The 13107-nt window shown below is 38.3% G+C and overlaps 1 protein-coding gene across 1 annotated transcript in view; it reads right to left on the reverse strand.

Annotated features, from left to right (window-relative positions):
• The window catches only part of Megf9 (multiple EGF like domains 9), a 113469-nt gene that overhangs the window by 14609 nt on the left and 85753 nt on the right, over positions 1-13107 (reverse strand). The window contains exon 3 of the mRNA XM_006996727.4: positions 4008-4147. Coding sequence (XP_006996789.1) covers positions 4008-4147 — 140 coding nt within the window. The remainder of the gene's footprint in view (positions 1-4007; positions 4148-13107) is intronic.

The raw sequence follows: 13107 nt of genomic DNA on the forward strand, positions 1-13107 counted from the left end.
ATTACCTATTATTATAAATTTGGGTATCTAGGTTTTTTTTTTTTTTTTTTAGAATCATAACTATCATCTGATGAGCATTTTCTTTTTCTTTTCTTTCTTTCTTTCTTTTTTTCTTTTTCCCCGGGATAGGGTTTCTTTGCATAGTTTTTGTGCCTGTCCTGGATCTTGCTCTGTAGACCAGGCTGGTCTAGAACTCACAGATATCTACCTGGTACTGCCTCCCAACTGCTGGGATTAATGGTGTGTGCCACCACCACCCAGCTGCATTTTTTTTTTTTAAAACATAAACCTTTTTATGAATTTAACATGATTTTCTCAGAAGGTATAGGATTTCTGGGTCAAATATTTTTAAGATCATTTTTATACCTATTCTCAAAATTTTCCCTATGATAATTTTCACCAATATATTTTTACTCCAAATCGGAACTTGGGAAAATCTAAATCAATCTAAAACAGAAATTCCAGAAATAGTGGGAAGAACTGTGCAAACATACAAAGTGGCCACCAGAGGGCAACCATATCACAGCACTGAAAACTCGTTTGTGACAAAAATTGTACATGAACTAACTGGCAGCTCTAAGTCAGGTTCACTCCTTTATATTGGGTTCCACTTTATTTTATTTTTCATATGGTAAATCATTTCTTTCTTTCAGACACCAGAATTATTCAAAGAATTTATTTTATCTCTACAGCATGTGCAGGTCAGTGTGAGAGCTGCTTCATTGTTAGAAAGAAAAAGAATCTTGTACATAGCTTTCCGGTACTGTAAAAGATCCAGAGAGCAACTAATGATTCTGCACTATGAAGCATTCTTTTTGTTATATAATGTTGAACCTTGATGTTATTTTTCATGTTTTTCAATTAGTTTGTGTATTTATCCAATAAAGATTAAATGAGTATGTGGCAATATCTGTGCTAGAGATTGTATAAACAATGGGGATGAAGTTGATGCTGTTCTTGCCCTGATAGAACTTATCATGTAGTGAGTAAGGCCATGTGAGTAATAGTCACAAGTAAACATGTAAACATCAGTTGTGACAAGTGCTCTGAAAAATTGCAAGTGCACGTGCTAGTGTATAGCAGAGGACTTTGCATTTAGTGAGGAACATCAGAAAATGCTAATGAAGTCAGGGTCTAAAGAAGAATATGACTTAATAAGACAAAGTGGTCTGCAGTGTGGATGGAGGTGGGTCAGAAAGGCCATTCTTGGCAGGAGAAAGATCATGAATGATAACTTTGGGACAGGGAAGAGAGGCTGGGGTCACACATACAACAATAGAGAAAAAGAACAGTAGGCAATATAGTGCACAAGTAGGTACAGCCAGATAACAGAAAATATATCACAATGTCTTCTAAACAGATTTCTCTGCAAACACTTCACTGGAGAGCAGAAGATTAGCATAAAGTATAAGCTTCTAGCACAGGTTCTTCTGGGAATTCATTCAGTTTCAAATATTCTGATACTCTGTTCTCATTAAAAACTCTTGACCTATCAACTTCATATGTCCTGATTTTTTTTTCTGTTGGTGTTAAAAATTTTTCCCAAGAAGTTCCTCTAATCATACATTTAGGGAATTTGTAACAATTTGATTGAGTTTGCTTAGGTGTGGTTTTCTCTGTTATAGGGAGGGCATTTGCTGAGCTTTCTGACCTGTAGGTTGATTATATTTTTTTATTAATCATTTAGAAAATTCCTGGCCATAACTCCCTGAGCCTCCCTTACATTTATGTTAGACTGTGGCTGTGACCTACTTGTCTCTCCTGCCTTTTCTTCTACTATATTTTATCAAAATGTTTATGTTTAGATAGTTTTTATTGGATTCTATTTAGTTCCAACTTTGCCTTCAATGGGTAAAGCCTGCTCTTAAGCTTATGCCATACATTATTAATTTAAAATATCATTAATTTTCAGTTCTAGATTGCTTCTTTTTAATGCATGTGTATGTGTGAGCAGGCTCAATATGTATGGAAGTACACATATTTGTGTGCACAAGTGTAAGCCAGAGGACAATCTCAAGTGTCATCCTTAGGAATGCTGTCCACTTTCTTTGACACAAGAGTCTCTCAGTGACCTGCAGTTCTCTAATTAGGGTAGACAGGATGACCAGCAAGTCCCAGGAATCCTCCTGTCTCTGTTTCTCCATGCAGTATTACAACTGCATGCCATTGGGGCTGGAGACATGGATGACTCAGTGTTTAAGAGTACTGGCTGCTTTTCCAGAGGACCCACATTTAATTCCGAGTACTCGCATGGCAATAGCTCACAACTGTTTTTAACTCCAGTTATAGGGGATCAGATGTCCTCCTCTGATCTCCACAGACACTGCACACATGTGGTGCACAGACATGCATGCAGACAAAGCACCCATACACATAAACCATTCACAGCATCTTTACATGGGTTCTGGGGTTAGAACTCAGGTCCGTATGCTGGCACAGCACACACTTTACTAACTGAGCTGTCTCCCTAGTCCTCATGATCTCCCCTCCCCCACTCATGTATGTCTGTGTCTGTAGCACAGTGCAGTGCTAGCTATTCTTTAGTAATATTTTATCGCTTTTTACCCATTTTGTCTGATTTTGCCCTCTAATTCCACAATATACTAATTTTAGTTATTTTAAAGTTTCAATGTTAACTCTAATAGCAGTATTACTTGCAATGTTGACTCCATTGCTTATAGTTTTATTTTTGGTCACACTTCTCCATTTTTGTAGTCTCTGTTATTTAGTGTATGTTACACCTGATATATAAAAGAACCAGAGTGTTCTCTTTTCCTATATTAGACAAATATGAGAAAATGATAATCTCAATTCAATCAGGCATGGAAGTGGGTTGCATATGGATTGCAATTTTCGTAACCACTCTAGTTCTTCACTATTTCTTGGCATGACCTTTTGGACTAAGAATCTGGGAGACCTTTGTCTCCTCAGCTCTGAAAGACTTTGAGAGAGTCAGCACTGGCCACTGGGGGTTCAAATATTCAGACCCATTCCATGTGTCTTTAGAATTTGGCAATAGATTTGGAAAGAGCTGGCTGTATATTTTAACAAGCCCTCTTCTCTCTAAAAGGATTTTGTCTCCTCAGCATAAAAAATTTTCTGGCCTGGCCATCTATTTCCTTCATAGTTAGCTTTGGGAAAACTCGTCTTCTGTTTAGGGCTCTTCTAGTTTCCAACTATCCTGCAGGCTCCAAACGGCTGTCAAAAGCTCTTTCTCAAGTACAAATCCTTTCCTTGGGCCAACCCTTACTCCTAGCCTGTGCTCAGAACAGGCAAATCTTCCCTGGAAAGATAGCATGTGGTATACAGATGCAGCCTGACTTAATTGTAGACATCATGAGCCATAACTTTCATGACTATGCCTAAGTAACTGTATGCCCTTTTCTTATATAGTTTTCCTGCACACTGCAGATTTAAAAAAAGAGTGGCATGATAAATGAAACTTTACTACTAGAACCTGTTCAATATCACTAGGATATTGCCTGGCATCTTTGATATTAGCTTGAGATAAACTAACTATATTCTAGGTTTGAGGAAAGTCACCTTTGTCCTTAACACCACATAATTCTCTACTTGCTGATCCAAGTTGTGAGGACTGGCCAATCTTGCTACCACCCTTGACCATGCTTGTGTAAGTAAGCCCCCAGCCAATTGCACTCTGCAATTCTGGATCTACTTGACCCTTCTTCAAGTCTCATGCATGGAGCATGAGACCTTTCATATAGGATTTCCCAAGTGATCATAGCTTGCCTGGAAGAATTTTAACACATTTTCCCAGTCTTCACTTTGTGTTGTTCTCCATACTTCTACAGCTCTTCAATCAATATGATTTTTCAAAGTCATGAAATATTTTTAAGTTGTTATAAAAGTTTGGTTTGCCATATGCCTTATTGTATCTATCTAAAAGAAGAAGGACTTATAAAACGTTTGAAAAGAATCAATATATAGAGACTTCAAGATCAAACAAATAAAGAATAATGTCATATTCAACTAAGGAAACTACATACCTGTGATAACATCACAACTATCGGATCGGTTGTTGCACTGGCAGGGCAAGCAGCCTGTCTTATTAAAGCCATAATGTCCATCTTGGCATCGGTCACACATGGAGCCAGTGACACCCACTCTGCACTGGCAATTCCCAGAACTGCAAATAAAAGACAATGAACAAAAGTTCAGTGATTTAGAAAACTGTACTGTCTAATGCTCCATAGATTATCAGGACACAGCCAAGAGTTTCTACTAGATTCTACTTCCCAGAGGCACAAAGGGGATTTTTTTTTTCAGGATTTGTGTTTGTTTGATTGGTTTTGTTTTCTGGAACCCTGGTCTCACTTTGTAGCTCAGTCTGGTCTGTACCTCACTATGTAGCTCAGGCCTGCCTCAAGTTATAATCCCTTTACCCCAGCTTCCAAAACTAGGAAATTGATGGGTATAATCCAGCTAATAGTATTGATAACAATACTTTAAGGCAATTCCATCCTCTATGCTTTAGATTAAAGTACAAGAAAAAAAAAAAAAGAATGGAGAATAGAAGTTCTCAGTGTAAACTTTTCTCTAATGAACACTGGGGCTTAGAACTTGTACCACTGCTGTATCTCATTTTAAGATTATCCCAAAGCTCTACAGGCATCTGTTCCAATTGGAGAAAATAAGCCAGCCTTTACCTATCTTCTGGGCCACAAATGTGAAGATTAAGATCTTGATAAATGAGACAGGCATAGTGGTGTGGCACATGCCTTTATTCCCAGCACTTGTGAGGCAGAAGCAGGCGGATCTCTGTGACCAGCCTGGTCTACAAAGCTAGTTCCAGGACAAGGGCTGTTACACAGGGACATCCTGTCTCAAAAACCAATACACCCCAACAAACAAACAAACAAACAAACAGACAAACAAAGATTTTGATAAATGAATCATTTCACACTTATTTCTAGATTAGGAACTTGATATATTTCTCTATTTTGAGCCTACAATGCATTTAAGTCATAGTTCTGATAAATAAGATAGAATTCACAATTAAGTAATTATGACTAGAATTGGGATGTCTGATGCATTTCACGCTAAATTGTTAAGATTTTATTTTTATTTGTGTGTTTGTGTCTGGGTATATGTATATGCACATGTTTGTGGGTACCCATAGAAGCCAGAAGAAGGCACTGGATGCCCTGGAGCTAAAGTTACAGACAATTGTGAGTTGCCAGACATAGGTACTAGCAACTGAACTCTAGTCCTCTGTAAGAGCAGCAAGCACTCTTAAGCACAGAGCCATTTCTCCAGCTCCTGCAATTAAATACTATAAAAATTCTAGGTTGCTAACCAACCACCCCCACAAAGTAAAAATAAAAGACTTAAAATTTTTACTTAGTATCCCATCAATTTCTATTTATTTTCTTTTCTTAGATTATAACAAAAATAACAATTCTCCAAAATAATTAAAATATAAAACATTTGGCTATTTTCTTTTAAAAGTTTTTCATTTTTGTTTTTGTTTTGAGACAGTGTCTGTCTGTGTAGTCCTGGCTGTCCTGGAATTCACTATGTCGACCAGGCAAGCCTCAAACACACAGAGATCCTCGGATCTACATCTACCTCCTAAGTGCTTGGATTAAAGGCATGTGCTACCACACCCAGCTTATTTTTTTGTTTTAATTAGGGACTCCTGTTGAATGAATCAAAACAGAAACCAAAGGGCAAGAACATCCATTGCTGTGTCCCATGCAAACAGCCTTCCATCACACTCAGGAGGACAGTCACTGCTGTGATCCATATGAGACAGCCTCCCACCACACACAGGAGGACAGTCATTGCTATGATCCATATAAGACAGCCTCCCATCACACACAGGAGGACATTCACTGCTGTGATCCATATGATACAGCCTCCCATCACACACAGGAGGGCAGTCATTGCTATGATCCATATAAGACAGCCTCCCATCACACACAGGAGGACAGTCACTGCTGTGATCCATATGAGACAGCCTCCCATCACACACAGGAGGACAGTCACTGCTGTGATCCATATGAGACAGCCTCCCAACACACACAGGAGGACATTCACTGCTGTGATCCATATAAGACAGCCTCCCATCACACACAGGAGGACATTCACTGCTGTGATCCATATGATACAGCCTCCCATCACACACAGGAGGGCAGTCATTGCTATGATCCATATAAGACAGCCTCCCATCACACACAGGAGGACAGTCACTGCTGTGATCCATATGAGACAGCCTCCCATCACACACAGGAGGACAGTCACTGCTGTGATCCATATGAGACAGCCTCCCAACACACACAGGAGGACATTCACTGCTGTGATCCATATAAGACAGCCTTCCATCACACACAGGAGGACATTCACTGCTGTGATCCATATGAGACAGCCTCCCACCACACACAGGAGGACATTCACTGTTGTGATCTATATAAGACAGCCTTCCATCACACACAGGAGGACATTCACTGCTGTGATCCATATGAGACAGCCTCCCACCACACACAGGAGGGCAGTCACTGCTGTGATCCATATGAGACAGCCTCCCACCACACACAGGAGGACAGTCACTGTTGTGATCCATATAAGACTGCTGTGGATATCGTTCTATATAAATAAAACACTGATGGCCAGTGACCAGGCAGGAAGTAGGTGGCCAGGCAGGAAGTAGGTGGGACAAGGAGAGAGGAGAATTCTGGGAAGCGAAAGGCTGAGGGGGGAGACACTGCAGCCACCGCCAGGACAAGCAACATGTAAAGACTCTGGTAAGCCACCAGCCACGTGGCAAGGTATAGATTTATAAAAATGGGTTAATTTAAGATAAAAGAACAGTTAGCAAGAAGCCTGCCACAGCCATATAGTTTATAAGTGATATAAGCGTCTGAGTGATTATTTTATAAGTGGATTGTGGGACTGCGGGGCTTGGGGAACCTGGAGAGAAGCCCTCCAGCAACATAAGACAGCCTTCCACTATACACAGGAGGACATTCACTGCTGTGATCCATATGAGACAGCCTCCCATCACACACAGGAGGACATTCACTGCTGTGATCCATAAAAGACAGCCTTCCATCACACACAGGAGGACAGCCATTGCTGCAATGCATATAAGACAGCCTCCCACCATACACAGGAGGAGCAGGGCTAACAGTGAACTGAAAGGACAAAAGGAAGATAGATGCGCTTGTTGTTGTCATCTACATAAATATCTAGTAAAGAAGGTCCCTATCAGTTTACAGGTTTGTTTTTCAGTTCTGAAGATTTAACCCCAAGGCATGATATATGCCAGGCAAAACATTCGACCACTGAACTATACATCTCTAGCCCTCAAATAATTATTTCATAGCAACATACCATGGCATTATCCAAATGTACCATCTCTTACTTAATTCTCTTGATGGAATTTAGGTTGCTTCTTATATCTGACTATTAGAAGCATTGGGAAACCAAGTTGGGCCTGGGGTATGCCCATGGCAAGAAGCAGGAAGCGGGGTTAAACAAAGGCTTCCACGGCTCCTGGAGAAATTATGACAAGGAATTTAGGAAAATTGCAGCTAGTTGGGACAGAAATACACAAAGTAATGTGCTGGAGAGTTGGCTCAGTGGATAAGAGCACTTATTGCTCTTGCAGAGGACCCAAGTTCAATTCCCAGCACCCATGCTGTGGCTCACAACCATCCATAATTCTAGCCCCAGGGGATCTGAAGCCTAATTCCAGGCATGTCTGGGGAAATCACTGCCTGGTGATTTCTATCCACTGTCACAGAAGTAATCAAAGTGAATGCAACACATGGCATAGAGCACAGCATTTCAGAATAGCTGAATCAGATATAACTTGGACAGCATTTAATTTTTCTGCTCCATGTTCTTACAATCACTCATTTATGTCTGACTTGTCACTAATTTCTGTAAAATTTTCCTCAAGTAACTTTTGGCACAGTATTTCTTCTGTAAACTTTCCTTTGTTCATTTTTACCTCTAAAATTTTTCTTGCTTTCAGGCTCTTTTTGCAATGAAACTTTTCCTAGCTGGTCCACAGAGATCTTGTTGTTCCCCATATTACATTTTAATCCCAAGTGTAATTTGTTCTATATTCTTTCAATATGTTAAGCTTTTTCTCATTAGATTATAAAATTCCTGAAACAAAAGCTTATCAAGTAATTTCCTATTTTCAAGACCTATCACAAATACAGGGACCATGCTCTGTAACAGGCGTTTTAATGTTGTACACCTTGTTAAATGGGTATTTCAGTTCAAGGATTGTATGTAACCAACTTGGTAATCTCAGAAATGTAAATGTTGTACATATTTAATAAATACCTGATGCTCAATAAATATACAGACTAAAATTTGGAATTAGGCACTGGGAGGAGGAAAAGATTAAAAACACTAATTATCAGGGTTCATGGGGGGGGAAAGCAACTAAAGTATTTTCTCTTTGCCCCCTCTTTTCTTCAATAGGGATACTGTTTTGTTTGATTTATTTATTATTTTTTTTTTTTTGAAGACAGGCATTCAGTAGGTAATCCAGTCCAGGCTGGCCTCTAACTCTTTCAGCCTTCCGAACACTGTGACTACAGGTGTGCACCACTACACTTGGGGGGAAATGCCTTTCTTTACATGTTCATTCTAGGCCTCAAAGGTTTAGACTTTGTATGAGCAGATCTTGGCAGCACTCACATTTGATAGGAGGCAATTTAACTGAAAGCTACGTTTTAAAATAGTTTTCTTAGAGATTTAGCTGCTAATCGTGATTCCCTAAGGAATTGTTGATTCAGTTCAGCAGGCCAAGCTAAAACTATTAATACTTACCTAGCTCTTATGCATGTCAGTTAATGCACTTCCCTATCACCTCTCCACTTCTATTACTGTAATAAAAATAGAAGCTCCAAATTTGAAGATTACTGGGACTCTGGACTGAATTTTGCAGAATAGAAGTAATATAATTTTCAACCATGGATACTCTACTGTAGTTTACAAATCTAAGGGTTTTATTTAATTAAGATTTTCTCACTTTACTATGCCCTTAGTCCAACCAGTAAGTTTTACCTTCTACCCCTAAGAAAATATTTTAAACAGAGTTGAACTTTGCTTCTGTGATGGCTATTGTTGATTTCCATCTTTACAGGATCTGGAATCATCTAGGAGGCAAGACTTGAAGCACACCTATGAGGGATTATCTTGACTAGGTTATTTAAGGTAGGAAGATACATTCTAAAAGTGGATTGGGTCCCGGAATGCAGAAAAAGGAGAAAGGCTCCTAAGGATGAGCATTCATTATCCTCTGTTTCCTAACTAGGGAGACAATATGACCAGTGGCCATAAGCTTCTGCTATCAGAACTTTTCCACCATTATGGATTGTAGCCTGGAGCTGAGGGCTGAAATAAGTTCTTTCTGCCAGAAGTTGCTTTTGCCTGAGTATTTTATCACAACAACAGGAAGAAAAACTAAGATAGCTTTCCTCTTCTGCTTGTCATGGTTATCTAAAGAACTGTCAAAAAGGAAGAGAAAAGTAGAAAAAAAAACCCCTCATTTTTACATGGAAAGTTAGTATGGCTTTAGTCAAATAAATCTAATCTAGAAAAGAAAGAAAGAAGGCCAGTCTTGTGATATTTGTATTTACCACCTCTCAAATATTGTATCTTAAAAAAATAATCATGTATTGAACTACATTTCTATTCAAAGCTACCTAGTCTATTCAGTCATGCAATTTTCTGGCAAATAAATGAATTTGCAGAAAAAAATTTGCAGAAAAAACACCTTAAAATAGAGGCATTCTAAAAGCAGGAACAATATAACAATAACAATAGCAATAACAATAACATAAAAACAATGAGCCCCTGTGTTGAAGACCTATGTTAGTAAATAAATCTCCTCATTCTCCAGGTAACTCTTCTAGGTGGAAGTCTTTAGTTTGCTATTGAGAAGTCAGAGTTATTGTTTATAGTCAGTGAGTTGGGGTTTATTCATCATTATCATTCTGTGTACACCACGCATCATATCTCACTGCCCCTAAAGTTCTGACCTTCCTTTCTACCTGGTCTAGAATAACATTGTCTCTCACTTCCAGTAAAGTCAAATGTTCCCTAACAGAAGATGAACAACCTGTCATTTGAAAAGCTGTGGTAGGGTAACAAAGCCCAAGGTTCTCAGAAGTTACAATAGCAAGTATTTAGATACCCAAGTTAGATGACAGTTTTAAACTTTGTACTGTTCATATAGATGGTAAGCACTGCTCTTTTAAAAGATCCAGTAGGCATTTACTAAACATGCCTTTTAAATAACTTTGGAATGCCCACTTTTCTAAGGCAGAACAAAATGGGTCAGGAGACCAGCAGCCAGTGACCTAGCCATGCAAATTTGTATGTAACACAGTACATTTTAGGATAAACAATAATTGGAGCGTTGTTTGTTTTGAAAGGATTTATTAATACATTTTCATTTGTCTGAATTGATTATCAAATCATATTACCTATAATAACTTCCTGCATAGAGAAAACATGCATTGATGATATTTAAGGTCCCATGAACTCTTGTGTTCTTGTTCTAGAGCATCACATGCTGTCCTAGAAATATGGATATGGACAGTCTGGGGTGTCAGTTAAAAAAATAAAGAAATGAGAAAAATAAATACATAATAGGGAGGTGTTGGGAGAGCAAACAGCAAAGCAGATTTCTAATTCACCTCTCTCTCTCTTTCCCTCCTCACCCCTCTCTCTTCCCATGCCTTCCTTTCTCTCTCCATTAAAGAGAAAACATTTAAAATATGAAAGTTCATCATATGGATAAATCATTTCAATTATGCAGACCATAGAAAGCCCTGTTCATTTCTGAATTCATTTTACTCGTTTTCACATGCAGAAAAAAAAACAGAAAAGATGCCACTAATATATATCTAGTCTTACCCAAAATATATCCCAAAGCTACTAAATGATTTTGCAAAGAGAATGTACATTCATCATGTCTGAAACACAGGAAAATCTTATGATTCAGTAAGAAGGGATCACTTAAGTCCTTCTACATGTGAGAAAACTACAAAGAAATATCACTCCTACTGAAGATGGCATTCTGAAGATGCCATTCAAGCATTCTGAAGCATCTATGAAAACAAGCTCGTTCTTCATTTGTCCAAGACATAACTTAGTATATAAATGGATGAGTTATTTCTGAGGATCTACCATGAGACAATGAATTACAAACATGCCATAGCTATGATACAGCCATGTTTCTTGAGTTGTTGTCTCTGTAACAGCAGTTCTCAACCTGTTGGTCATGACCCCCTTGGAGGTTGCATATCAGATATCCTGTATATCAGACATTTACATTATGATTCATAAGAGTAGCAAAATTACAGTTATGAAATGGCAATGAGCCAGGCAGTGGTAGCTCACACCTTTAATCCCAACACTTGGGAGGCAGAGCCAGGTGGATCTCTGTGAGTTTGAGGCCAGCCTGGTCTACAGAGGGAGATCCAAGATAGGCACCAAAGCTACACAGAGAAACCCTGTCTCAAAAATTTAAAAAAAAAAAAAAAGAAAGAAAGAAAAGAAATAGCAATGAAATAATATATAGGGATCACCACAACATGAAAATTGTATTAAAGAGTTGCAGCATTAGGAAGGTTGAGAACCAATGGTCTCTAAGGTGTTTTCTCTTTAGAATTCTGTTCTGGGCACTCAAAACACTGATGTCAGCTGAAATCTTTCTCCCTGGAGAATCTATCCCTTAGTTATGTATTTTAAAACCAACCAGAGTTAACTTCAGGAATCCTGATGAAGCAAATGATTGAATCTAGATATCATGCCTCACTTTTCCTGGGTAGATTTTTTTAAATAACAGGAAAAGAGGTGCTTTCTTTTCACTTAAAAAAAATCGAGGGAGTAGAGTGGGAAGTTTGCTTGCAAGAGTTGTACTAAAAGTGCCTTTCCATCATGTTACTCATGGCCCACAGCCAATTTTGGCATGTATAAGAATTCAATCACTCAGCAAACATAAAGCTTTGCCTGTGTGACTTCTTTTACAGAGTAAAGCCATACAACACCCCCTTTTATGGGCTCTCTGTTACAGACTGCCGAATGCTTTCGGAAGCAAAGGTCAATGATATAATCACGGGGGAGGGGATGTAAAAATATAGTTTGTACTTATTCATAGATCAGAAATGAAAGAATTGCATATTCACAGCTTCATCACTCTAGAGGAAGTGCATAGCATACCATTTTGAACAGAAATCAGAAATCTGTAAGATACGCTGCAAGACATTTAAGGTAGAATTTGTTCCTCTGGTGTCATTTTTTAGGGACTTTAATATCTAGCAAATTGTGAACACTGTACAGAGAATAAGCTTACTCTAGTTAGGAAAACTGTGCTTATACCCCACATATCTTAAACTATCCAAATAGGGTTTTAGATTTTTCTTGTGGTGCCAAGGCTTAGTTACAGAATTTGCACAATCATTGGTATCAATAAATATTATAAGGCTTTAATTCTTAAAAAGTTATTTCTTCAGAAAGGCCTAATAATAATAAAGAACATTATACATGAAGAAAATTGTCAAAAAACTCAGTAAAAGTTTTAAAAAGTTGTTTCTTAGGGCTAGTGGCATAGCTCAATTTGGAGAACACAAAAACATGTGTAAGGTCCTGGGTTTAATCTTTACCCCCAAAATGTATATTTCTTAAAAGTCTATTAACAAATCCAGTTGTCTTCCAACATGAATAGTTACTCATTTTTCAAAAGTTAAAAAAATCTGTCATTTCAAGATATGACACACATCAATAAGTACTCACTAATTTGTTTTTTATTCTGTTTTGTTTAAGATATGTGGATAGAGAATATTCAGAATTCCATTATTTTGTAATTATAGTGATTAAGTGGGAGGGGTGCAAGACAGGAAAGAAGGTATCAGAGTTTCTGGAAAAACAGCTTGAGGAGATATAGCTTGGTTCTCATCCAGCTTTCCTGGTAAGTAGCTGACACAAAGCACATACTCTCCCTTAGCCTAGATATTCTCCTTTGTGAAGTGAAGATGACCACAACAACCTTTTTACAGAGCAGACTACTGTGAGAATTAAAAACCATATACACAGTGTCTGTACAAACTTCAACTC

This window comes from Peromyscus maniculatus, chromosome 2 (assembly GCF_049852395.1).
Source record: "Peromyscus maniculatus bairdii isolate BWxNUB_F1_BW_parent chromosome 2, HU_Pman_BW_mat_3.1, whole genome shotgun sequence".
Classification (NCBI taxonomy): Eukaryota; Metazoa; Chordata; class Mammalia; order Rodentia; family Cricetidae; genus Peromyscus; species Peromyscus maniculatus.